Source organism: Glandiceps talaboti, chromosome 22 (assembly GCF_964340395.1).
Source record: "Glandiceps talaboti chromosome 22, keGlaTala1.1, whole genome shotgun sequence".
Classification (NCBI taxonomy): domain Eukaryota; kingdom Metazoa; phylum Hemichordata; class Enteropneusta; family Spengelidae; genus Glandiceps; species Glandiceps talaboti.
This window is the reverse complement of record NC_135570.1, coordinates 6875825-6902195: the sequence shown is the minus strand read 5'-3', so window position 1 is coordinate 6902195 and position 26371 is coordinate 6875825. Positions and strand designations below refer to the sequence as shown.

The following is a 26371-nucleotide window of genomic DNA, read 5'->3' as shown; positions in this document are numbered from 1 at the left end:
AGAAGCATAGGCAAGGAAGAAACAGATCAAGAGCAAGTATGGTTCCAAGGTGTTAATAGGGGGTTTATGAGCTCGGTAATCGTCTTGAGTAGTTTGCAAGGTTCTCTTTTGTTCAAACATATGCCGAAAGTTACTGAGAAACTGTGATTTGCTCTTCGGGAACCATCGGTATTAGCAAAAAATTAAATACCAAATGAGATCGAGATCTAATAGATATTGTTTATTTTGTGGCAGTGTTTTTAATAATAAGGCACCTGCTTATCAATGGAAAATTACATTTACTGGTGTTTATAAGTACAATATAATTACCTATAATTACTACAAAGTCATTGTCATGCAAATAATGTACAATATTCAAATTAAGACATCTGTGAAATACTGCAAAATGACAAATTATTCAATTAATATGAATCAAGACTTAGCAGCCCTGTCCCCATTTGAAAACCGATTTTAATAAATTTCAAAATTGGTTTTTGTCCCCACAAGAAAACTGAGTAATAACTTTGAATAGCTTTACTTTTAGAGTCCTTTGCCCCCAAAAAACAGAGTTTCATATGACAGAAAAAAGTCCAGTCAGGCTTATTTCTGCCTTTAGTGCACTCCTACTAATTACTGCCATCAACTTAATGATAATACAGCACCTCAGTAAGTTACCCAACTCTGATATCTGGTATAAAGAAGCCCTGCTGCACTTGACATGTATACAGCCATTTTGGGATTTCTTGCAAGGCCTTATGGGAAAACCCTGCAGGAAATGACATCATATTTACGAATACATATACAAAGAGATTGAGGTAAATATGATGTCATACTAAATGAGTCTGGTGGCTGTGGGTTTGAAGTTGTTTACACACTAGTACTTCACCATGTCTCCAGCACTACTTCACCTCAGTTCAGTTATACTCAACAAATCATTTTCTGATGATATAATATATTCATAATACAATGTAGTTGGGAAAACATCAAAAAAAGCACAAATATTAACAATTTTGATCCTTGGACAAAAATAGTCTGGGGAAGCATTTTTTCTTTGAAAAAAAATCTCAGATGAAGATGTCTGTACCTTCTTGAGAAGAGTATGAAAACACCAAAGAAGTCACTTTATTTTAAGGTTAAAGAGTATATTGAAAATATAATTTTCATCATGCAATTTTAAAACTTTTAGTAAAACAAAACAAAGAATCAAGGATCTCTTTTTCCAAGTGTCAGACTCAAAGAATAAAAACGTTTTACCACCAATAAAATAACTTATCTGGAAGAGTACAGAGACTTCAAAATTTTCATAATTTATGGACTTGAGAGTACTCTGAAAATATGTTTAAAAAGTAATTTCAAATTCTTGCTGGATATGTTTCCTTGCCAGATGGCAGGCAATGGTTAGTTGCAATAAGAGTCAATCTGATTGAAATCCGATGGCGTGTACAGTCGCGATTTCTTTTTGGCTGTTACGTTTACTATTGTTTGTTCTTTTGTGAGCGCTCATAACATATATCTGACACAATATCATAGGTTTTCCCGAGCCACAAAAGAGTGCTGAGTAAATTCACTCAACCAATGAAAATGCGTAGTACGCAGAAACATACTCGTACAGTACTTCAGAGCACTCTGTTCGAAAAGAGCAGGAGCACAGGGCACGGACAACGATGTTATCATTATTGTTTGATCGTTCTTTCTTTCAATTTCGAACGATGAGTTTTATACGGTAAGACAGATTCTGGCTGGCTACTCATAAGTACGAGATTAGGGAAACCTATGGTATTGTGGCAGATGTAGGTAACGAGCGCTCTCATAAGAACAAATGACAGTAAACATAACAGCCCAAAAGAATCGTGACATGTCCACTACATCAGATTTCAATCAGATTGCAAGAAGAGTATAACAAAGAATATCATTTTGTATAAATATTTCTGATAATACTATGCCTATGTCATCTTAGCACAATACTATGAATTTAAATACAATACAGGCAGTGTTAAGAATATACAAAAGTCTGTTCTCGCCACAGGTGCTCCTGAATGCATGTTCAGGGTTCTCCCCTGCCCAGAAACAGTGCTGTTGTTCATTAATATTCATGAGCATTAATATTCGTAAGATGAGTTGATGTCAAAATATGCACTTGATCTTTGCCCATAATTGACATATTTGGAAGCACATTGTTGAGGTTAAAAATTGTCTGAGACTTGGTAGGTACCGATCAGTATAGGGAGAACCCTGTACACTTGATGTAGTGATATATATGAAAATAGTCCCTCCAAAAAGAGTGTTCACTGAAAGTAAGGATATATATGAAAATATCCCTCCAAGATCAAAGGTCGTGTGGCCTGAGAAGTGTTTAATCGTCAATGATTTGATGATATGATGCAACCTAGGCGGTCTTCCCAATGTCAAAAATGCACCCTCTCCACTTTTAAGGAAAACTCTCTATTCTAAAAAAAAACCTGGCTTCTATAAAGAAGTGATTTTTAACGCAGCGAAGTACACACAGGAGAATATTTTGCTTTCAACCAATGACATTAGATCTTTTATCTTCTCCTTTTGCTTTCAACCAATGACATTAGCTCTTCTTCCCTGTTTTCAACCAAGTTGTACACCAGCTCTTATTGGTCCGGGCCCAAAAATTATGTTCCGCAAAGCCTCGCCAGTTCTGAAAATGCTGAAATATAAAATTGGGAATGCATACTTTTTAAGTAAGAAATACAAAGAGAACATCACATTAGTAAAGTACTTCACTAAAATAATGGTAGTCAAACCCCCCACCTATCTTATCTTAGAATTAAACCAACTACTAGTAATATATACTCAGGCCATTTAAACAACCTTATGATAATATGCATTATAGTCATTTCCCCATTTATGGCCAAACAAATCTCTTCTTATGTCAACGGTGCTCAAACTGCGGTTGATTGAGGATGTTTAAATGTCAACACAATAATCTGTAAGCTGTGGTTTCATTGTGTACATAGGCAACATTTGTGTTCCATTAATAGCCCATTGTACTATGCAAACCGGAAGTGGCGAATATAGCGCCCTCTAGTGTTGAATACTGGTGTGGGGGAATAACAGGGCATAATAGGCCCACGAGTTGTTCCCTAACACACTGATTATGTCATTAAATTATTGACAATCAACGTTGATGACATAGCACACTTATATGCCACCATAGACCTTCCGTGTGGAGGGTGGAGGGTCTGTGGGTGGAGGGTCTATGATGCCACACGCTATATGTGTATGTGTAAGTGACATTCAGCCAATGGGGTACTTTCACTCAAACATGTTATTACTATTACTAGTGTGGCCCTTGACCCTTTATTGATGATGTGACCTTTGACCTTTCACAAACTCCTTTACAATATTTCCTAATAATATCATGAAAACTATATTTTGCGATCTACTAGTATTTTGCAATGTTCTTTACTTCACTTTATACATAAATATCCAATATGAGATGTCTGTCACATCGTCATTCTTAGCCAATAAGAGCTGTGGAAAACTTATGACCTACCATGTTTGGATCATTTGTATAGGGCAGTATGTCACATGGTCATTCTTAGCCAATAAGAACTGAGGAAACCTATGACCTACCTTCTTTGGATCTGTTGATATCTTTTGTTGAGTGCAGTATGTACATTTTCTAGCGTTGTCCTGTTGTGTCTTTTCTCGGCTTCTTCAATCAGAGCTAAGCGATGCAAGATTTTGGCCTCCAAATCTGGGTCAGTAACATTAGATGTCTCGGTAGTGTTGTCATCTGGATTCGATAAAAATAACAACACAACCTGAAGGTTTATATTACAGAACCACATGACGTGTGAGTGCAGGTGTGGTGTACTTGGAGTATTTGCACAAGTGCTTACAGTGTTCTCTGCTGCTGTACTGCCACAAGTGTAGTGAGTGAAAGTGCAGAAAACACTGCAAGCATGAGTGCAACTACCCTGAGTACCCACACTGGAACTCACATGGCATGGGGTTCTGTTATTATTACATATGTTTAACCCACGAAACAATTACTTTTCATAAAAGTCGTACTGTACTGTCACATGACGGTCACATGATATGCTTTCATGTACAAGTAATTCCAATTACAGTATGTAATAACTAACCATCAATAGTTAACTTGCAATCCAGACTGAGCATGCTCAGATGCAAAGGACTACGAGATTTTCTGTGGTTATCGTAATACCTAATCTGGTGCTACCGATAAAATAAACCTCCCCCAATGCTCAGGGTGACTATGAATTGGTCATTTGTGGTTAAAAACAATGTAACATTATTGTTTACAATACTATTTGATTAGTATTTATCATCACATTTCCCATGATGCAACATTCAACATGGCGGTTTGCAAGTTCCCTGACTGGTATTAAAGTGGCACAAGCTGTAAGCTTTTTATTCAAATCAAAATACTTACATAATAATCTTTGTTAATTATTTTAAAATGATTTTAATGTCGATGCATGTCTTCTATAACATGACGATTGTCTTCAGTTAGTTGTATAATAGGGATTTCCTGAACATTCTTGATACGTATGATAATCATCAGATTGGTTATATAAGTCATGTCTTAATAACAGGTTTGTGTACAGTTAATTGTAATAATAATAATAATCTTTATTTATACTGGATAGTTCTTTAAGTATATAAACAATTGTCTCCCAAGAAGTCCAGTGAGGGCCATCCCTCATGGGTTCAGTATAATATGCAGGAGGAAACCGGAGTACCCAGGGAAAACATGCGTCAAACTGACCGACTCTTCTTACTTACAGTGTGGTAAATTTAATCAAACCCTGAATGGGGTTTGAACCCCAACCGCAGTGGTAAGAGGCAAGTGGTTTAAACACTCGGCCACCGACAACCCCATATGTAAGTGTAAGTAGTGGCTAAGTGTGCTTTAGTAAGTACAATATGGTGGGTACCTCATAATATGCAACATAAACTACACCCAAACACGTATAAACTCAGCTTGTGCCCCTTTAATGTAAAACACGACTTACAAATTCCAGTGATGTAATTTATCATTACGTAAAATTGTCAAAGAAATATGTAATCAACTGTTTTCACAAAGCCAAAAGACAACTGTAATTTCAAAGAAGGTATGCATTGACATTAAATATTATAAATGTACTCGTCTAGTTGAAACAAGGTTTTATGTACAACACTGCTAGGTGAACCTTCGGTTTTCTAAGATAGACACAAACTAAAACTATTGTCGCTACATGTTGATATAACAGTGATAAGCTACTGAATGGCCATTGGTTTAATTTTAGTCTCAGTAGGGAGGTGTCTCTGAAAACTAGTTTATTTAGAGTTACATGAACTTGCAGTCCTGTTTTGGGACATCCAATGTTTATACTATGTTGATCACAGTGTGATTAAAATTGCACAACAGAGGAACCGCTGTCACCCACTTGTGTAATCTACCACATTGAAGAACTTACAATAGATTTAGTTTGTGTCTATCTTTATAGTAAAGCAAAGGCTGAGTTACCAGTGTAATAAGTATTTTCACTTGAGTAAACAGTTTCTAAACTCAGTTTGTACCACTTTAATAGTAAGTAAAATTATACAAATTTTAGAAAATTTCATTATTAAGAAACTAATAGTTTGCCCAGATGTCACTGAAATAAAAACATATTGACAGCTCTTATACTACATTCATACCTGAATCCTGTGTGGCATTTCTTGTCTTGTATTCCTGGACTTTCTTAGCAAACTCAATTTCAGTGGTGTTGACGTAAACGTACATGTAACATGACGGTGTGTCCGACACAGTAAAGATTGTATGATACTCTCCAGCTGGAAGCTACAAGGAAAAAAAATGAAATTATTTGCATCAATCTTATTAAATGGTAAATACAAGTATAAATAACATTCAGCCATATTGGATTTTCCCACAATCCCTTTTTATGTCAAAGGTCACAAGATTAATTTACCAATCTTTCTAGCAACTATCAGTACATTTATCTCATAGAAACAGTACTGGACACTAATACCACATTTTCCTGATACACAGTTTTTGTGATGCACAAAATATCGTCATTATATATCATTGCCTTGATATTGGGTTATATCCCTGAGGTGCAAGGATATGATCAGCACAATACGTATTGGATTAATACCACTTGGCACAGCAGGTTTGAACAGCAGAGGCTTGTATTACATTTCATGGTTTGATAAGAACAGTTTTATGTCCAATATGGCCGCCAAGTACTATGTTTTATGTGTACATGAAGTGCCTGGGGAACTAGAAATTTGTTTGTGAACTTTAACTCTTAGCATACAGCTGTTCTTATCAAATTGTGAAATGTAATATTATGTCACTGTACTTCTAACATGCTGTGCAAGTATTATTAATCCAGTTCAGTTATTTACTGTCCCTGTTTGTCACAGGTTCCAATTGTCAATGGTCTGATGTCAGCAGTTTTATATTAGAGTATTCCAATTGCTTTTATGGAGTATAAGCCCAGTTTGTCAGAGCTTTACTTCAATTAAGGGTTGTGGTTGATTTTTAGGACAAAAGTCGGTCAAAATTTATGAGAGTAAACAAAAAACACAAAGATCAAAGTAAGTGGCTGCAGAGAACACTGCAAGCACTCATGCAAATACCCAGAATGCACCACACTTGCACTGGTGCATTATGGGAGTCTGTCAAAGAATGATGAGCCACTAAAAATTATCACAATTTAATTTTCATCATTCAAAAATGATATACTGTATGAAAATATGAGCTTTGAAATCCAAACTCAAATTTTTACTTTTTACATACCTGCATTTTAGCTCCTTCTGATAACGTAGTATTGGTATTATTAACTTCAATATTAACGATGACTTCACCATTAAGTACTTGTACACTTGTATTTTGTAAATCTTCACTAACAAAGTTTTCAAGGAATAAACCTTCACAAGGAGAAAATACAAGTAAATAATTTTATCACTGCTTCCGACTTGGAAAATCAATGTGAAACAACATATGCTAAGTCCTTGTTTGTAACTCAGTATGTTGCAAAAGATTAATAAATGTGTACAATCATTGTTAAGATACGTACAATAACAAAGCTTTTACACATTTTTTTTTAGCTTTTTGCAATGAAATTGCACATTCTACACTTATATTAAAGTGGCCATATGGATGAGGATTTGGTATTTATTTTGGATTTTTAATCTATAAAACAATTTTACCATGGCTTTCTACTTGAAAAATCAATGTGAAACAACATAGACAAAGTCTGTGTTTGTAACTCAATACATAACAAAAAGCTAAAAGTGTGTAAAAGGTTTATTATTGTATGTACAGTAACAAACATTTTACACACTTATTAATCTTTTCAAAGTTATTGAGTTACAAACAAGGACTTGGCATATGTTGTTTCACATTGATTTCTTAAGTAGGAAGCCACGATAAAATTGTTTTATGAATTAAAAATCCAAAATAAATACCCAATCCTCATCCATATGGCCACTTTAAGTTTGAATACAGCAAAATTCTAGGCTGTGAGTTGTGAGTAATATCCTAAATCAACGACAAGTATAGAATCAAGGCTATATACACTACTGTCTTGGTTACCCAGACTCTCACCACTGGGGCTCTTCTACGAGACCACCCTGACAAAAACTATCTAGGGAAACCACATTTCAACTACCCCGCACCATAAAAAAGGGGCTTACGAAGAATGTTTGTTGTAATTTAGATGTATCACTCCCTTGAGAACTGATAACTTGTCCTAAATCGTTTAGCCTGCAATGTTGGATGTGAAGTATTCCCCAGCATGCACTGCTCTAGAAGCTACTTCCTGCATGTGTGAATGGGTGGACTCTCATTTCCCCAGACTCTTGCTTGGGTTGGTCTCATAGGCAGAGCCCCCAGTGGCGAGACTTCATACATTGATACATTGCTAGCTGATAGTGTCAAATTTGTAGTACTTGATTTCGATGTTACCTGGAAAATCTGCCACAAAAACTACATCGGTATCCAGATCTAAAGAATGTTCTATTTCCTCTAGTTTGGATCGCCATGGTGACAATTCAACCAATAAGGGTAACAGGAAAGGTACTGATTTAAATGGTGACCAGTCAGCTTTCACTAAGTCCACTCTTGGATCCCAGACTCTGATTGGATAAGAACAAAACAAATCAGCCAATCACAAACCATACTGTAAACTGTTAAATTCATTAAAGGTTCTGTTTTTCTGTGATAAACGATAATTTTTGCCCAGATATGCAATTGTGGTGTTGCAGTCTTGTTACCCATAATGACGAGTTTTTTCTAGTCTAACCATAGTGGGCGTTATTTTGAAGTTTGGTCAGATATTTTGCATTTTTGTTAACGTTGTTATTGTGAAACTTGTACCAGCCCAAATTTGTATTTATTATCTACATGTACGGTCCATGGACATTGATTAGTTCCTACGAACTATTTCCATGGCCCTCACCAGAAATGTTCTGCCCGTTTGCTTTCAAAGTTCGTGTATATATTTTTCTTTTCTGGTGGAATAAATTTCATTTCATTTCATTTCATATTCACTTGTGGTGTTGCAATCTTACCACCGGTACCAACTTTTTTTCTGACCATAGAGGGCGTGATTTTAAAATCTTCGGTCAGACTTCAGAAATATAGGGTTAGTCAGTTCATAAGAAAAAAGAGACAATCATGATAGCTGAATGGTTTAGAGTGGATGCCTTGGAATCTACAGGTTGCTGGTTGTGGAGTCATAATGGATGAATGGTTAGAGTGGACAGCTTGGAATCTATAGATTGCAGGTTCAAGCCTCGCTGCTGCAAGGTATTTCTGAATGACTAAAGTCATTGGGTAAGATATGAATCACAATTGTGACCCAGTCAGATTCAAGAAATAAATGGTTGGTAGGGGACGATCGCACAATGTCACACAAGCTCAATAAATGAACTTTGTCCGTTTAGGGGGAGGGGGTCTGGCGTCAATGCAATTGCTGAACTTCATTTTCACACTTCTAACCAAATTTCGAAAACTTTCATATCTTCAATGATAACTGGTGCTGTATTTACTAGTGAGATGTTCATAAGTTGATTACAATTTACTTCTAATGTGATATACAGTGCTGAGTTTCCGGTAGTATTTTAATGTGTCTACCATCGTGTTTTCACATTTCATCGATCGTGGTGGCGTGACCGCTAAAATTTTCACCATAGTTTACATAATATATAAACATATCGATGTCAAACTTGTGAACATTCATTTAGGTTGAGGGGGAGGGGGCTTGTCCAATAAACAAACTTTATGAGCTTGTGTGACATTGTGCAATCGTCCCTAACATCACAAGAAACAGAAAACCAAACAAGATCATCATTAGATTAACCTTACCTTTGTTGGAAGCGTTGATTCATTGATAACCAGACATCAAAGTAAAGTTGTGGATCTGAAATATTATAATCCACTAAATGTTGTGCTATACATGTACTGTATTGTTTCAGCATGTCACCATGGGAACCCCACCTCCTGCTTGTAGTCCATACCTTTGTATCCATGGAAACAAAATAAATGAGAATTAAAAACCTTTGCTCAAATCTCAAATCTGCCACCAAAGTTAAATATGTTTTTCTTTTGGTATGCAGGCTAAAGGTTGTATTCTCCCAAGGGAGTTGAGGAAGTATGGCAATATGTTGTGCCACTATTGGTCCATGCCAGGAGTAATAATTGTAAAGGCACTTTGAGCTCATTGAGAGTGTAGGAATGTTCTATAAAACAATAACAAATACCTACCAAAAACTAACAAGTATCTCTTTTCAGATTTTGTAAGGTCAAAAATGTCAAAAACATTTCAACCTGTAAAATTTATTAAAAAGCATTGTACATCTTGCATTTGGCAAAATTCCATCAAATTTCAATTATTTTCTTTTTTAAATTTATGATCAATTCCCAAGTGATTTTTCTCCATTCACTTACACCAGGATTAAGGAATCCCATTTCTCCGGTTTCTCCATCCACATATGTGACTTTGATATGTTGGGTATTCCAGGAATGGACCATCATATCCCAGGAGTATCCGTACAGTCCATTGGTCCAATTGTTATATCCCTGGAATGGTGGAAAAGTGTGGAGAATTGATGGGATCACTTTATATCGGAAGTAAACACAAATCACTTCTGAATCATTTTCATACAATAAAAAAGTTACATGATCCATGACTGTTTCATATTCAGTTGAAAAACATTGTAAAGTTGTTGTATTAAACATATAAAAAAAACTACCCATTCCTTATCCATATGGCTACTTTAGGGATGACTGCACAATGTTGCACAAGCTCAACAAACAAACATCGTTCGCTTAGGTCAAACCCCCTGCCCCTAAATGCACATTCACAAGTGCGACATCAAACATTTATATATGATGTAAACTATGATGAAAACTGTAGCAGTCACACCACTACAATCGATGCAATGTAAAAACATGATTGTAAACACATTAAAATACTACCAGAAGTCCTGCACTGTATATCGAGGACATTAGAAGTAAATTTTAATCAACTTATCAACATCTCAGTAGTAAATACAGAACCTGTTATCAATGAAGGCGTGAAAGTTTTCAAAATTTGGTTAGAAGTGTGAAAATGAAGTTCTGAATCAGCAATCGCATTGACGCCAGACCCCCTCCCCCCTTAAATGAACGAAGTTCGCTTATTGAGCTTGTGCGATTGAGACAATCGGGACAACCTTAATAATGAGTTAATCAGGAAAAAAACTATGTTTTACCTTTGTAAGGAAATGAGAATAAGGTAAAAAGATTTGTATCGCTGCATAAATTAATACCAAAGTTGTCATAATGTTGTGTCTTGGTTTAGCTTCTTTTGGTTTCCGTACAGTTGGTTTATTGTACTTGTCATCCTGTAGATGTATTAAAATGAAACAATATCGTGTGAAAAACAAGAAACAATAACAATTCTGACAAATATTATAAATGTTCATGCAGTTACAAGTTTAAACAGTTTTGGTAGGCTTAAGCAAAACCACATATTTGAAGTCAGACCATCTGGGTAAGACCATGATCATGATAGAAATTCATCCATGACATAGTGCTCCTCACTTGGTTGTTTACATTATATACAGACAAAGACAGACATAGAGACAAAGACATAGAGACAGACAGACAGACAGACAGACAGACAGACAGACAGACAGACAGACAGACAGACAGACAGACAGACAGACAGACAGACAGACAGACAGACAGACAGACAGACAGACAGACAGACAGACAGGCAGGCAGGCAGGCAGGCGTACATACATACATACATACATACATACATACATACATACATACATACATACATACATACATACATACATACATACATACACACACACACATACATACATACATACATACAGACAGGTAGATGATAGATTGGCAAACAAACAACACGAGGGGGGGAGCATGCATAAGTGCATGCAAGGGGAGGAGGAAAGAGAGAAAGAGAGAGAGCCATATAGTGTAGATGTAAGTGTTTGTATATATATTTTAATAATACTAACCTCTTGTTGAGTGTTAACAGTTGTATCAAGGTCTTGGTTGTCATAGATACAGTGAATACTTGGTTGTGGAAGGTCTTGTTTTGGTAAGACATATTTCATCCATGTTGGCAGTTTCTTAAGGAGTTTTCTTGGAGTGTCAGCATAGCAGAAAACAAATAACGTAGCCATCATAGTAAACGGAAACATACCTGCAGGATTGAAAATAAGTGTTTTGAAAGAACTGAATAAATTTGTGGTGATGAAGATGATTATTTTGCAAAATCTTTCACTATTTACAGCACCAGTCTGTGGACTTTAAGCAGAGTTGGTGATTTTTAGTCGAAAGCTGCACCAAAATTGGGACATGTCATATCATAAATAAAGATAAAATACACTGGTGTAAAAGAAACTCACCAATACTGAACATGAAACTGTTCATTCCATGGAACATGAAACTGAGTAGAAAGCCAAGTGGACGAGTCTTGTCAAAGAATAAAAGATAGCCACATGAAAGGTCATAGGTTAAACCACCAAGGTGTACGATGTAGAAGGAGATTTGTTTTATTGTTAAAATGTACCTAGAAAAAGATATAAAAAATGGAGAATTATCAAATACAGATATATTACTATGGAAACCAAGCTATTGGCAATATACCTAGACACAACGATACAAAATGGAGAATTCAAAAACAGATATATTACTATGGAAACCAAGCTATACCTAGACACAACGATACAAAATTGAGAAATATCAAATAAAGATACATAACTATGGAAACCAAGCCATTGGCCATATACCTAGACACAACAATACAAAATGGAGGGTCCAAAAACAGATACTAGTATATTACTATGGAAACCAAGCTATTGGCAATATACCTAGACACAGCAATACAAAATTTAGAATTATCAAATATAGATATATTACTATGGAAACCAAGCTATTGGCAATATACCTAGACACAGCAATACAAAATGGAGAATTATCAAATATTGATATATTATTATGGCATTGCATATAGCATATTCACACATCATCACTTAAATTTCCTCATTCAATGCCGAAAGTATTCTTTCTGTTTAATCAAACTTTGCATTCATTGTCTAACTTTTACTTTGGATCCATAGTCATCAACTCTTCCAAAGTTCAACTGATCCAGTTTCACATTAATACTGCCTCCACATGGTCTACTGTGAAATGCTTTTGTTTTTATCAGCTAGTATCGTAGTCACATTGTTTTCCATCTTTGGTTGATACTTTCACAGTACAATTCTCATCATGCTGAGATGCCCCCCCCCCCCCCCCCCCCCCCCGCTTCTGTGAAAATTGAACATTGCCCTCTGGTGGCATATTGTGAAATGCTTTCTTTTTTTTCAAATCACAAATTCATGCGTACTGGTAAAGTGTTTCCTCTGTCTTTACATGACATCACTGATTCACAAAAAGGTTGACCTTGTCTAGAAAACTCCCTTTGACTGCAACAATAATCAGACGACACATTTACAAAATTTTGACAGACTTTGTAACAGACATTGCCAGAAATAACAAAGACACCCAAAATATACATTTCGTAGTGAGTGACTTGTAGAACACTAAAAAAAGGTAATGTAACTGGATATTCACCTGAACGGTCTGAACACCCAGTGGGTGGAAAGATGCTCCATGGAATAGCCAGCCATCCAATCCATGTCAAGTTTCTTTAACCCAGCAATGAAATAAACAAGGAATATCTACACAGAAAAAATGAAAAATGATATATCAATATTATCATCAACTATTACATGACTTCTTACAATTTCATTTCATTTTGAGTAAACAAAATATCAAAAAAAAAAATGAAAATGGACAGTTCAAAATTTCACAAGTACTTAGGGTTTCTTGGTTTACTTGGAAACAAAAATAATATTTTACAGTTATTACCTGGCCTTATTTGGGCACTAGTAGACATCTATTACTACGAGGGCTGTAACAGCATAAGGGGGTAATACGATGTCTACTAGTGCCCGAATAAGGCAAGGCAATAAGTGTTTTATAACACATCACATTCTCAGGTACATATTCTTTTCATAGTCAAAGCAAATCCTAATGCAATAAGACTTCTGTACTATGTGAATATTGCTTTTGGGAAAACAGAATGTGACAAGTGTCCCCATATGCAAATTGAGGTCACTATGGGTCAACCGTCCATACCACATGATACCATCTAAGCCAATCACTGAATGCTATATAAAACAATGTGTTATAATAATGTACACTTTATTATTCTGAATCAAAGTGAGAAATTTATATACAGCCGCGACTTGTGCAGCGCTGTAGTGGCAAAGTGTTCAAGCACGAGGAAACAGCGTATCCAAGAGAAACCTGAATTGTTCATTAGGACCCGGCAAACTGAGAATCACTTTTCTAAATATAGAGATGGTTAATGTTTTATTCAAACCCACCCAGCACGGGGCAGGTTTGATCCAAGTCTGCAGTGGTAAGTGGACAAATAACTCAGCCACTGACAACCCATTTCATTATCACATAATTTGAAAATTAGTTCTTACCTGAAATCTGAGTAATGCATAATTCCACAAAGGAACATGTGAATTTCTAATATGAGGTCTCCGCAGCCCATCAAGAGACCTAGATAGAGTAAATAAAATAAAATAAATGTTTTTTATTGACAGACAATACTTGTTGCAGTAAAATGTGGTAATAAACAAAATACTGATGACTCTGATTACTTTACTTAGACTGTAAGCTACATTGTATCATTCCACTCTCATTGACCTGCTATCGAGAGGGGTAAGGACAAAGAGGGCGCCCTCACATGGTGTATATTTACACACTAGCGTTCACCTTAATCTTTTGTTCCGCTGTCATTGACCTTCCCTTGAGAGGAGTATGGCCAATGAGGGCGCCCTCACATGGTATACATTATACACTAGCATTTATCTGAGTTTTTAGGTCAAGAACACACGGCCATGGATGCACAATAAACTATGAAACTGTCCTTGCTGGTATACAGTAGTGTTACAAAATTCATGTGTTAGGCAAAAAAAAAATTGTTTCTGGTCAGGACATTTTGTCTAAAGTAGTGTGATGATGCAAATTTTTTTTTTTTAAATTTTCAACAAACCTGTCACACAGTCTGCTATTTATGACAGTTACTGTTCTTTTTATTTAGTACTTTAGAGCAAGTGTGTATGTGGGGCAGATGTCATTTATTCGTTCATAATTGGCTCTGGAATTGTCTTCAGTGAAGTAGGGAGGGTTATTTTTGTGTTTTTCCCCTAGATCTGCAGACTGTATGCACTGGACAAACACACAGACAAAAGACTGGCGTGAGGGTATTTAAGTGATGTGCGCACTGACCAGAAACAATTCTTTTTTCTTTTTTTTCTTTTTTATTTGGGGGGGGGGGGGGGGGGGGGGGGCTTAAAAGTCAAACGTACCAGTAATGGTTGGCACTGTACAATAACATTTGAAATGCTATAAGGCCAAAGAGATATGAATGATTATTCCATGAAGTCTTGTCCAATAGAAATATATACCAGTATACAACGACGAACATAAACACACTGACTTTATAAAACAAACCAAGTAACATTCCAACTCCACCTGAAAAATATAAAGAAAAGACAAATTTTGACTGACACATTCATTAGGACATCTCAAAGATTATCAGTATGCCAAACAAACAGTTCTCATAAACATATGCCAGATATGGCAGATGTACAAGGAACACTTCTAACATTAAAGGGGTACAAGCTGAGTTTAGACGTTTTGGGGTGAGATTTATGTTGTGTATTTAAAAGTCAATCCTAATATTCTACTTATTGAAGCATACTTAACTATGACTTGCAATTGAGTGAACTCAAACCTGGTATTAAGATATAACAAAAAAAATGTTGAGGAATTCATACTAGGCAATCAACTGTTCTAACAATGCAGGAAGACAATTGTAATGTGACAGCAGGCATGCATTGACATCAATATTATACTATGATAGTGTAATCGAGATTTTACATAAGTATTTTCACGTGAGTAAAAGGATTATCAACTCAGCTTGTGTCACTTAAAGATTAACTGATCATAGTATATATGTCTCTGAAATAAACTCAAACTTTTGCTCTTCCTTTGCTCAAGAAAACCATAACCTGTTCTCAGTTGAAAAAAATTTAAAAAGCAGGGGTCACCATCCAAATTTTTTAAATAGAAATTTGCTCATTTTAGAATCCAATATGGCCACTGTATCCAATATGGCCGCTGAATACAATATGGCCGCCGAGTACTGTTACTCTATGGGAAAATAAAAATTGTTGATTTTCTTGAAAACAAGCTGGTATGTATTTTTTACATTGTATCTATTTGTCTGTTTGTACACACACAAAGTTGATATGTATCATGTTTTAATTGTATTGTATATTGTTACTTTGCTTTTTGACCACAGTGAAAATAAGTCTTTCAATCTTTAATACTGAGTTATCAAAACACAAGATTTTTGGTGTTGTAAGTGATTTTACCTTGTATTCTTTACTTTTAACTGTGCTGACAAACAAAGTATGAGAAAATATCAGTAATAAAGCATCAATTGTACAAAACAATTTCGCCAATCTTCAAGGAGAAAATAACCACTCTTTTATGGATAAGCTATCCAATACATGTATCTTATTTACAGGAAAAACCAGCCAATCAGTACCTACGGGAAAAGGTAGGTTATCCACCCTTGATGGGAAAAGCTAACTAATCTTCATGTGGAAACATATTCAACCTTTATGGAAAAAGTTGACAAATCTATTTTTGTCGGGAAAAGTTAGCTAATCTGTACTCTATGGGAAAATTTAACTATATTCATCTTCAACAGCAAAACAAGAGAATTTTGTTTGAAACAGCTACCTCATCTATCAACCAGGTAAAGCTAGCAAATCTGTTTTCTGTGTGCTACTGTATGCTATCCCAGATAAAACTAGTCAATATTGTCTCTATATGAAGATAACCTAGTTATTTCCACCTACAACACTTTTGATTGATCATCACAATGTACATGAAACAAACAAGACAAAATCAATAGCGAAATACGACAACTGACCCCTATGTCACATTTCATGGGAACTACCTGCGGCATATTTCCTGTGAACTTCACCACTTGCTCATCTTTGTACAAACATCGACAGTAATCAATACATTGCGCATATATTGGCAAACATACAGACAATTATGACTGCTACATCAATCACATCTGCGTGATATATAATATTATGAACTCATAATATTCTTGGCAACTATATCAATTCAAAGAATTTATTTGATTAATTCATGACTTTGAAATTAACTATTGATTGGAGTTGATCTAAGGTGTGATTGCAAACTGACATAATTACTTTGTATCAAATGTTGATATCACAATGTCTACTCTGTATCAAATGTTGATATCATAATGTCTACTTTGTATCAAACGTTGATATCACAATGTCTACTTTGTATCAAATGTTGATATCACAATGTCTACTTTGTATCAAATGTTGATATCACAATGTCTACTTTGTATCAAACGTTGATATCACAATGTCTACTTTGTATGAAATGTTAATATTACAATGCAACTTTGTATCAAATGTTCATCTCACAATGTCTACTTTGTATCAAATGTTGATATCACAATGTCTACTTTATATCAAACATTGATATCACAATGTCTACTTTGTATCAAACGTTGATATCATAATGTCTACTTTGTATCAAATGTTGATATCACAATGTCTACTTTGTATCAAATGTTGATATCACAATGTCTACTTTATATCTAATGTTGATATCACAATGTCTACTTTGTATCAAACGTTGATATCACAATGTCTACTCTATATCAAATGTTGATATCACAATGTCTCCTTTGTATCAAATTTTGATATCACAATGTCTACTCTATATCAAATGTTGATATCACAATGTCTCCTTTGTATCAAATGTTGATATCACAATGTCTCCTTTGTATCAAATGTTGATATCACAATGTCTACTCTATATCAAATGTTGATATCACAATGTCTACTTTGTATCAAATGTTGATATCACAATGTCTCCTTTGTATCAAATGTTGATATCACAATGTCTACTTTGTATCAAACATTGATATCACAATGTCTACTTTGCATCAAATGTTAATATCACAATGTCTACTTTGTATCAAATGTTAATATCACGTCTACTCTATATCAAATGTTGATATCACAATGTCTACTTTGTATCAAATGTTGATATCACAATGTCTCCTTTGTATCAAATGTTGATATCACAATGTCTCCTTTGTATCAAATGTTGATATCACAATGTCTACTCTATATCAAATGTTAATATCACAATGTCTACTTTGTATCAAATGTTAATATCACAATGTCTACTTTGTATCAAATGTTGATATCACAATGTCTACTTTGTATCAAACGTTGATATCACAATGTCTACGTTGTATCAAGTGCTGATATCACAATGTCTACTTTGTATCAAATGTTGACATCACAATGTCTACTTTATATCAAATGTTGATATCACAATGTCTACTTTGTATCAAATGTTGATATCACAATGTCTACTTTGTATCAAATGTTGATATCACAATGCCTACTTTGTATCAAACGTTGATATCATAATGTCTACTTTGTATCAAATGTTGATATCACAATGTCTACTTTGTATCAAATGTTGATATCACAATGTCTACTTTGTATCAAACGTTGATATCACAATGTCTACTTTGTATGAAATGTTAATATTACAATGCAACTTTGTATCAAATGTTCATCTCACAATGTCTACTTTGTATCAAATGTTGATATCACAATGTCTACTTTATATCAAACATTGATATCACAATGTCTACTTTGTATCAAACGTTGATATCATAATGTCTACTTTGTATCAAATGTTGATATCACAATGTCTACTTTGTATCAAATGTTGATATCACAATGTCTACTTTATATCTAATGTTGATATCACAATGTCTACTTTGTATCAAACGTTGATATCACAATGTCTACTCTATATCAAATGTTGATATCACAATGTCTCCTTTGTATCAAATGTTGATATCACAATGTCTACTCTATATCAAATGTTGATATCACAATGTCTCCTTTGTATCAAATGTTGATATCACAATGTCTCCTTTGTATCAAATGTTGATATCACAATGTCTACTCTATATCAAATGTTGATATCACAATGTCTACTTTGTATCAAATGTTGATATCACAATGTCTCCTTTGTATCAAATGTTGATATCACAATGTCTACTTTGTATCAAACATTGATATCACAATGTCTACTTTGTATCAAATGTTAATATCACAATGTCTACTTTGTATCAAATGTTAATATCACGTCTACTCTATATCAAATGTTGATATCACAATGTCTACTTTGTATCAAATGTTGATATCACAATGTCTCCTTTGTATCAAATGTTGATATCACAATGTCTCCTTTGTATCAAATGTTGATATCACAATGTCTACTCTATATCAAATGTTAATATCACAATGTCTACTTTGTATCAAATGTTGATATCACAATGTCTACTTTGTATCAAACGTTGATATCACAATGTCTACTTTATATCAAACGTTGATATCACAATGTCTACGTTGTATCAAGTGCTGATATCACAATGTCTACTTTGTATCAAATGTTGACATCACAATGTCTACTTTATATCAAATGTTGATATCACAATGTCTACTTTGTATCAAATGTTGATATCACAATGTCTACTTTGTATCAAATGTTGATATCACAATGCCTACTATGTATCAAACGTTGATATCACAATGTCTACTTTGTATCAAACGTTGATATCACAATGTCTACTTTGTATCAAACATTGATATCATAATGTCTACTTTGTATCAAACGTTGATAGCACAATTATAGATTTTCCTCAATTCAATTTCATTACATTATATCTATCATCATTAGCATAATAATTTCCTATACAGTGTTTTCCAATATTAATTCTTCTCATCAGAGGCTGACATCGCAATGTTGTCCTACAATATTTTTCTAAATTCATTAGTTTGTATCAAACATTGATACTACAATGCCTTCCTATAGATTTTTTCCCGATAGTATCATTTTATGCCAAACACTGCCATCATCTAGTCATATTTTCCTAATGTGATTAGTTGGAACCAAATGTTGAAATGGCAAAGGTTGCCTTAAGATTTTTTTCCTGATATTAATTGACATTTTTTCCTTTAGACATTTTTTCCTTAATATCAATTATTATTTTGCATCAAACAGTGATTTTGCCTACAGATTCTTTCAAGACATTATTAGGTTGAATTAAATATCGATCTTACAAAGATTTCATATAGAATTTTATTTGAATTATCTTTTTTATCTGACATTAATATCACAATATTATCATATCGATTTTTGTCAATATCATCAATAACTATATCACAGTGTCTTCACATATTTTTCCAATATTTAACTTTGTATCAAATATTCATATCGTAATGTCTTCCGATTCATAATATCCTGCATCAAAAATTAATATCAAAGATTTTTCCTATACAGGGTTTTTCCCAATATTATTACTTCATTGTTCATATCAAACATTTATATCGTAAAGTCTTCCAGCTAGATATTTTCCCAGGCATAGAGATAGTAGGCTACTGTGTAATCAAGTTTTAATACTGTGCATAGTTAGAAGCCAGCAAAGAGATTTGTCAATTCCTGATTGTGGAACTTTTCATACTTACAAGTATACAAGAAATGAAGGCCTTTTGAATTTAGATTATTTTGTTACCATGGTTTTCCTAAAACGATCACCTGTCACTACTTCAGGTCAATTTTTTCAAGATGACGCTGCATTCAGTAGGGGGCCATATTGGATTTTGACGTAAGACTATAGCATTCAAATACTAATGATAAGAACTGAATTTATAGGTAGATTTGTTCATGAATGATACAAATTTGAAGAACTATTTCTGTTTGGTGAAATTTCTATATCATGAGAACAAATTTGGGCACGGTGTATGAACAGGAATGCTGGTTGGATGGTTGATATACAACGACGACATCTGTCACTAGATTTTGGTGGAATTGAAAATAATCGTACTTTAACGGAATGTATTGCAGAATTTAGCCAGAGTAATCTACTGATAGCATTAATTATTATTAATACTTTGAAAGTTGTGTGCCACACTATATACTTCAAAAAAGTGGCGAATGTGTAATATAAACTGTAGCATTGTGGCCGCCATTGAAGGCAGCATTGTATACATCAATGCATAAGAGCTTGTTCTGGTGACTCACCTAGCAACATAGCAAGGTATGCTACATACATCCAGTCCACTGGCAGAGGTTGCAAAAAATCAAAGAGAGGAAATCGACATTCATGCATGTCTCCCCATCTGTAGTCAGCCACAAAGAATCCTCTTTCAAAAAAAGTGTCAAAAATCATCAAAAGACCTGTAGAAAAGATGAGAGTAGTCAATTTTTTTTTACTTTGCATGCTATATACTCCATCACCATGGCAACAGACGAAGAAGCCAAAGTGTCAAAATTTATCAATACATCAGAAGAAAAAGATGGCAAAGTAATGTTATGTAGGATAGTCAAGTTTAACACAATCACCTTTACTATTGCTGGTAAGTACTGATACCACCATCATCATAAACACCATCACTTTTACTACAACCACCATCGCCGCCACCATTGTTCCAATCACCTCTACCAACCTTACCATTCATACCACTATGACCATCACTATCAAAGCTACCACTACCATCACCACCACAGTGTGTTGACTTCAAATCTAACGAAACCAACCCTAAAATAACTCCCTATTCGACACATAAATCTAGCTAGACATCATGGTGAGTAGGTCTACAACAACCATTTCAGACTGCAAACAGGAAATACAGCGCCCTTGCTCAAAATGGGGGCATCATCACCTCATAGTACTAGTACTTATTTCTAGATCACAGCACTCTAAGATAAACATTCAACCACCATCACTTTGTCATATTATTCTGTACTTACCAAAGAGTACTCTAGTAAATCCTAGCAATGAAGGATCTCTGGGTTCATTCATCAATTTGACAATCCCTTTTTCTCGAATATCTTGAAAATCGAAACCAAATAACTTTTTCATGGTCCTTGCTTCACATATCTTGGTCTGAGAGGGAGCCACTGCAACACCATCCTTGTCTTCACTTTCTGTTATATTTTGTCCATTGTCCTTAACTTCCTCCTCCACTTCCTTCTCCTCCTCTTCATGTACTTTTCTTCTCCTCATACTTGTTCCTAAAATAATTCAAAACATTATCGTGATTTGAAACAAACATTTCTGATTCATAGCTTCTAGAGTTTCTATTGGCTAGTTCTGCATCACATGATATGTTAATTATTTGTTTCCTACTTTCATTGGCTAGTTCTGCATCACATGATATGGTAATTATTAGGTTCAATACTGTCATTATTACACCCTTCATACCTTAGCCTACCTGTACACTTGACGTCTAACATTACTACACTATTCCGCTACCCTAACTGACATTTTGATTTTTTAATTTTTGCAATTGTTCTAATAATAATAATAATAATGTTTATTAATCAATGAGTACTTTGGCCACTGGCCCACTGTACAGTCTCGAAAAAAGAGAAATCAAGATAACGTCTAAGGTCAAAGGTACAGCTAGTATATAATACAAAACATAATATGGGAGATTCAAAGAATATAATACGACAATTAAGAACATTTTTTGTTCTTATTCAACGTTTTGTAAATATAGTGTTCTTTTTTCAAAAGCATAAAATAAATATCTTGCACAGTTTCTTATAACAGTAGGATTTTGATTGTTCATAAACCTCAAAAATTTATAATCAGATAATGGTTTGTCTATATAGATTGCGGGAATATACTTTTCTCTGAGTTCTTCATAAAGAGGACAAATAAATATAAAGTGTTTCTCATCTTCAATGCTATCCAGGCACACTGGACATAACCTATCTTTGTGTTGGATCCCCAAATGTCTGCCCTTTTCAATCATAAGACTGTGAGCAGAAACTCTGAACTTTAATAAAGTTAAACGAAAGATAGGTTTCATCTCAATCGTAAGATACGACTCTAGGGTTAAATCTGTTTTAAATACTTTATAGCTACGCAACCTATCAAAAGAACCAACAATGTCACACCAGTTCTGAAAATCAATATCCAGACAACGTTGACGGAAATTGATTTCAAACAAGTTTTCATCTCCAACCCCTTGATTGTACCATGTTTCAGCAAAACCGTACATAAATAGAATTGATTTAAGATTTTTCACCCAACATTCTTTGTTGGCATTTGCTAATGTACACTGTAAACGATAGCAATGTAGGACATAACGGTTTTGACTCATGTTTAGAATTCTGAGCCAATATTTAACTATTTTAACCAACCGTAATGCTCTTAAAGTTGGACGGCCTAACTCTCCACGTACTGCTACATGGATATACGATTTCTGTGATGAAAGTAAAAATTTACAAAACTTTATATGAACATTTTCAATGGCTTGCCCTTCATGATAACCCCATATCTCACTTCCGTAGTGCAAAATCGGCAGAATCTTAGTGTCAAAAATTTTAAAACACAGTGGAATTGGCACTCGGCCCAATTTTCTGAGGTTGATCATTAAAGCATGCATAGCTTTAGATGCTTGCTCAGCCAATTGTTCTTGAGCTTTTGTCCAGATTCCACGGGAAGACAGTTTCAAGCCTAAATACACATAGTATGAAACCGTTTCAATTGTTTGTTGTCCATAAGACCATTTTTCATAATTCCTTAATACCCCACCATTTCTAAACACTATAACCTTCGTTTTACTAAGATTTACTTTCAATTTGTACTTATCACAGTAATTTTTAAGTTTAGAAAGCAGTCTTTGAATTCCAATTGCATTATATGACATGAAAACTAGGTCGTCGGCAAAAAGAAGATAAAACAGTTTGAGCAAACCAATTGAACACCCAACATCATTACCAAGGATATGATCAGAGCTAAGCTCTTCATTCAAATCATTAATAAAAAAGGAGAAGAGAAAGGGGGACAGAATACAACCTTGCCTGACCCCTACTGGGCAGTTGAAAAATTCTGTTAGTCCTGTGGGTGTTAAAACACAGGCTTTTACCTTGCTGTACATAGAGTACAATATTCGATACATATTTCCCTTGACACCCGCATTACCTAGTTTGAAAAACATAGCTACCCGATCGACCCTATCAAATGCCTTTTCGAAGTCAATAAATGCACAGTAGAATCTACCCCGCTTGGTAGTCAGGTATTTCTGAATGAGAGTGTGTATAATGAAAATATTGTCTACAGTACTGTACCCAGCTCTGAAACCAGCTTGTTCCTCTCTTCTGTATTCAAATATCTCATCCCATTTACAAAGCCTATTATACAATATTCTTGTAAATATTTTACTTGTAATCGATAGTAACGATATTCCACGATAATTACTTGCTGTCTGTCTCGATCCTTTTTTGTGAATCGGGAAAATAATGCCCTCCGACCAGGCCGTAGGAAAAATCCCCGAACTGAAAACTGTGTTGAATAAATGACAGAGTATGCCACTTAGATTTTGACAACAATGTTTATAAAATTCTGGAGGGATACCGTCAGGACCAGGTGATTTTCCTGTTTTCAAATTTTTAATACTTATTTCCACTTCCTCCTCTGTGATAGGATAATTCAATATGTCATCAGAATCCAGATCATTGTGAGCAGAAGAAAAGTCTCCACTCCCAAAACTTGCCACGGTAGATTCAAAGATTTTCCAATGATCGGAATAATCGTAATTGAGATTATGCGTACCTGGATTAAATAAAGATTTGAAAAACTCAAACCATTCAAGTGAACTAATGGAGGACGGAATAGAAACCCTGGTTTGTCTGATAAAACCCCAAAAACGTCTACTATCCTTATCTTGTGCTGCTTTATTGAACTCTGAAATTCTATTGTCACAACATAGTTGTTTTTTCTTCTTGATCAATGTTTTGTACTCGCTTCTCAAAGCCTTGTAACATTCTAAATCGTTTAAAGACCTTGTGCGCCTGAACAACCTCAAAACTTTATGTAAATTTATCTTAGCACATCTACAATCTCCATCAAACCACTCATTTACAGGATGTTTGGGACGTTTCTTATCTGATCTAGTACGTCTATCGGGAAGTAGTCCATAGAAGAGATCATTAAATTTAAATAAAGCTTCATCTACACCAAGATGCTCCAAGTTCATATCAATTGCTCGAATTCTACGTTCATATACACCATTTGATAAATCGTCCTTGAATTTATTACATATCTCTTCACTAACTTTAAATCTACGATATTTTGGACTATCCTGTTGTTGATCTAGGTTATTGTCATCTAAATGATCCTCAGTATCGACATAATCCAATGTAAACTCTATTGGCATGTGATCTGATTCAGTTCTACAACCAACTTTAAAACTGGACACATCATTAAGAATATTGTGTGAAACTACAAGATAGTCTACTACACTTGCACCATTGTGTGAAATGCAAGTAAAATTACCCTCATAATCTGTAGCTTTGCGACCATTTACAATACGCATGGAAACAGATCTACACATATTTAGTAGAATTCTCCCGTAATCATTTGTTTCTTTGTCGCAATTACGACGAACACCTGCATCTGTGTCTACATTGTAATAATCTCCGACAGGTACATACATACCAGTGTCATTGTTAACAAAATCGCATAAATCACCAGTACGAGCGTTGAAATCTCCTATTAACATAAACTTAGCATCACAATGCGCATCGGTCAAATTCACAATATCATTTTCAATCTCAGCAAACATGTCACTACTCGAGTGTGTGGATCCAACAGGTGGTATATACAATGTCCCAATGAAAATATGCTTGCAGTTTGGTAACTCTAGTTTTAACCACAATATGTAGTCTTTAGTGCATTCTAGCCTCTGAACAAACTTTTCATAAATACTTTTAACGAAAACTAAAATTCCACCTGATTGCCTCCCCATCCTCTGAGTGCGACGACTACCAGTAGAAAAACTGCAATAACCGTCAATATAGAAATCTTGCCGTTCTGAAGTGAAAGTTTCAACCAGAGCTATGAAATCAAAGTTTGTAATAAAATCATTGAAATCGAAATCATTCCATTTACTTGATAACCCTCTAACATTCCACACTAAACAGTTCAGAACTCTAGAAAAAGTTGGCTGAATAGTTTGTAAGGTATCGGCATTTTTGCGAGACTTAGAGCCTTGGCCCCACCCCTAGTTGTTCAAGTGAAGTAGTTCATCTTTCTCTAAATCATATGTGAATACTTTGCCGTCAATAATCAACTTGTCATACGACAATGTACTTCTTTGATGATTTTCCTTTGCGTTAATAAGGTGTGGCTTCAATTTCTTACGTATGGCGCGTACTTTCTCAGTATAATTTTCGGACACCCCGACAGTAGAATCCAGATCCGTATTATTTCTCTTGTAACTTCTAGCCGTCTTCAGCACTATTTCTCTTTGTTTAAATCGTGAAAATTTGACTATTATTGGGCGAGGAGATGACTTAGTTTTTAATCTATGCGCTCTCTCGATCTTGATGTTATCCTCGATCTTTAGCTCATCTTTAATATAATCTCTAACTTTCTGCTCTGATTCCTCCCAAGTTTCGCGATCTTCCTCCGCAAATCCGTGAAAAATTAAATTCTCTCTTCTTGACTGTGCTTCCATGTGCTCAGCTCTATCGTCCACGACTTTCAGGCGCTTTTGTAACTCCTTGTTATCTTTTTGTAAACGTTGATTTTCTTCCTTTAATGCATGTACTTCTTGGCACAGATTTTGTACTTTAGCACCATATTCTTGAAAC

General features: G+C 34.8%; 1 protein-coding gene across 1 annotated transcript; it reads right to left on the bottom strand.

The window, feature by feature from the left end:
• Positions 1 to 236: 236 nt before the first annotated feature.
• Positions 237 to 21626, bottom strand: LOC144451982 (vitamin K-dependent gamma-carboxylase-like). Its single transcript, XM_078142927.1, has 15 exons — positions 21515 to 21626; positions 20786 to 20941; positions 14917 to 15082; positions 14026 to 14104; positions 13103 to 13209; positions 11893 to 12056; positions 11500 to 11687; positions 10720 to 10851; positions 9914 to 10045; positions 9332 to 9483; positions 7931 to 8100; positions 6761 to 6891; positions 5656 to 5797; positions 3583 to 3745; positions 237 to 2653 (listed from the first exon to the last, which is right to left on the bottom strand). The coding sequence occupies exons 1-15, from the start codon at positions 21624 to 21626 to the stop codon at positions 2575 to 2577; spliced, it is 2073 nt and encodes a 690-aa protein (XP_077999053.1). The 3' UTR covers positions 237 to 2574.
• Positions 21627 to 26371: the final 4745 nt, after the last annotated feature.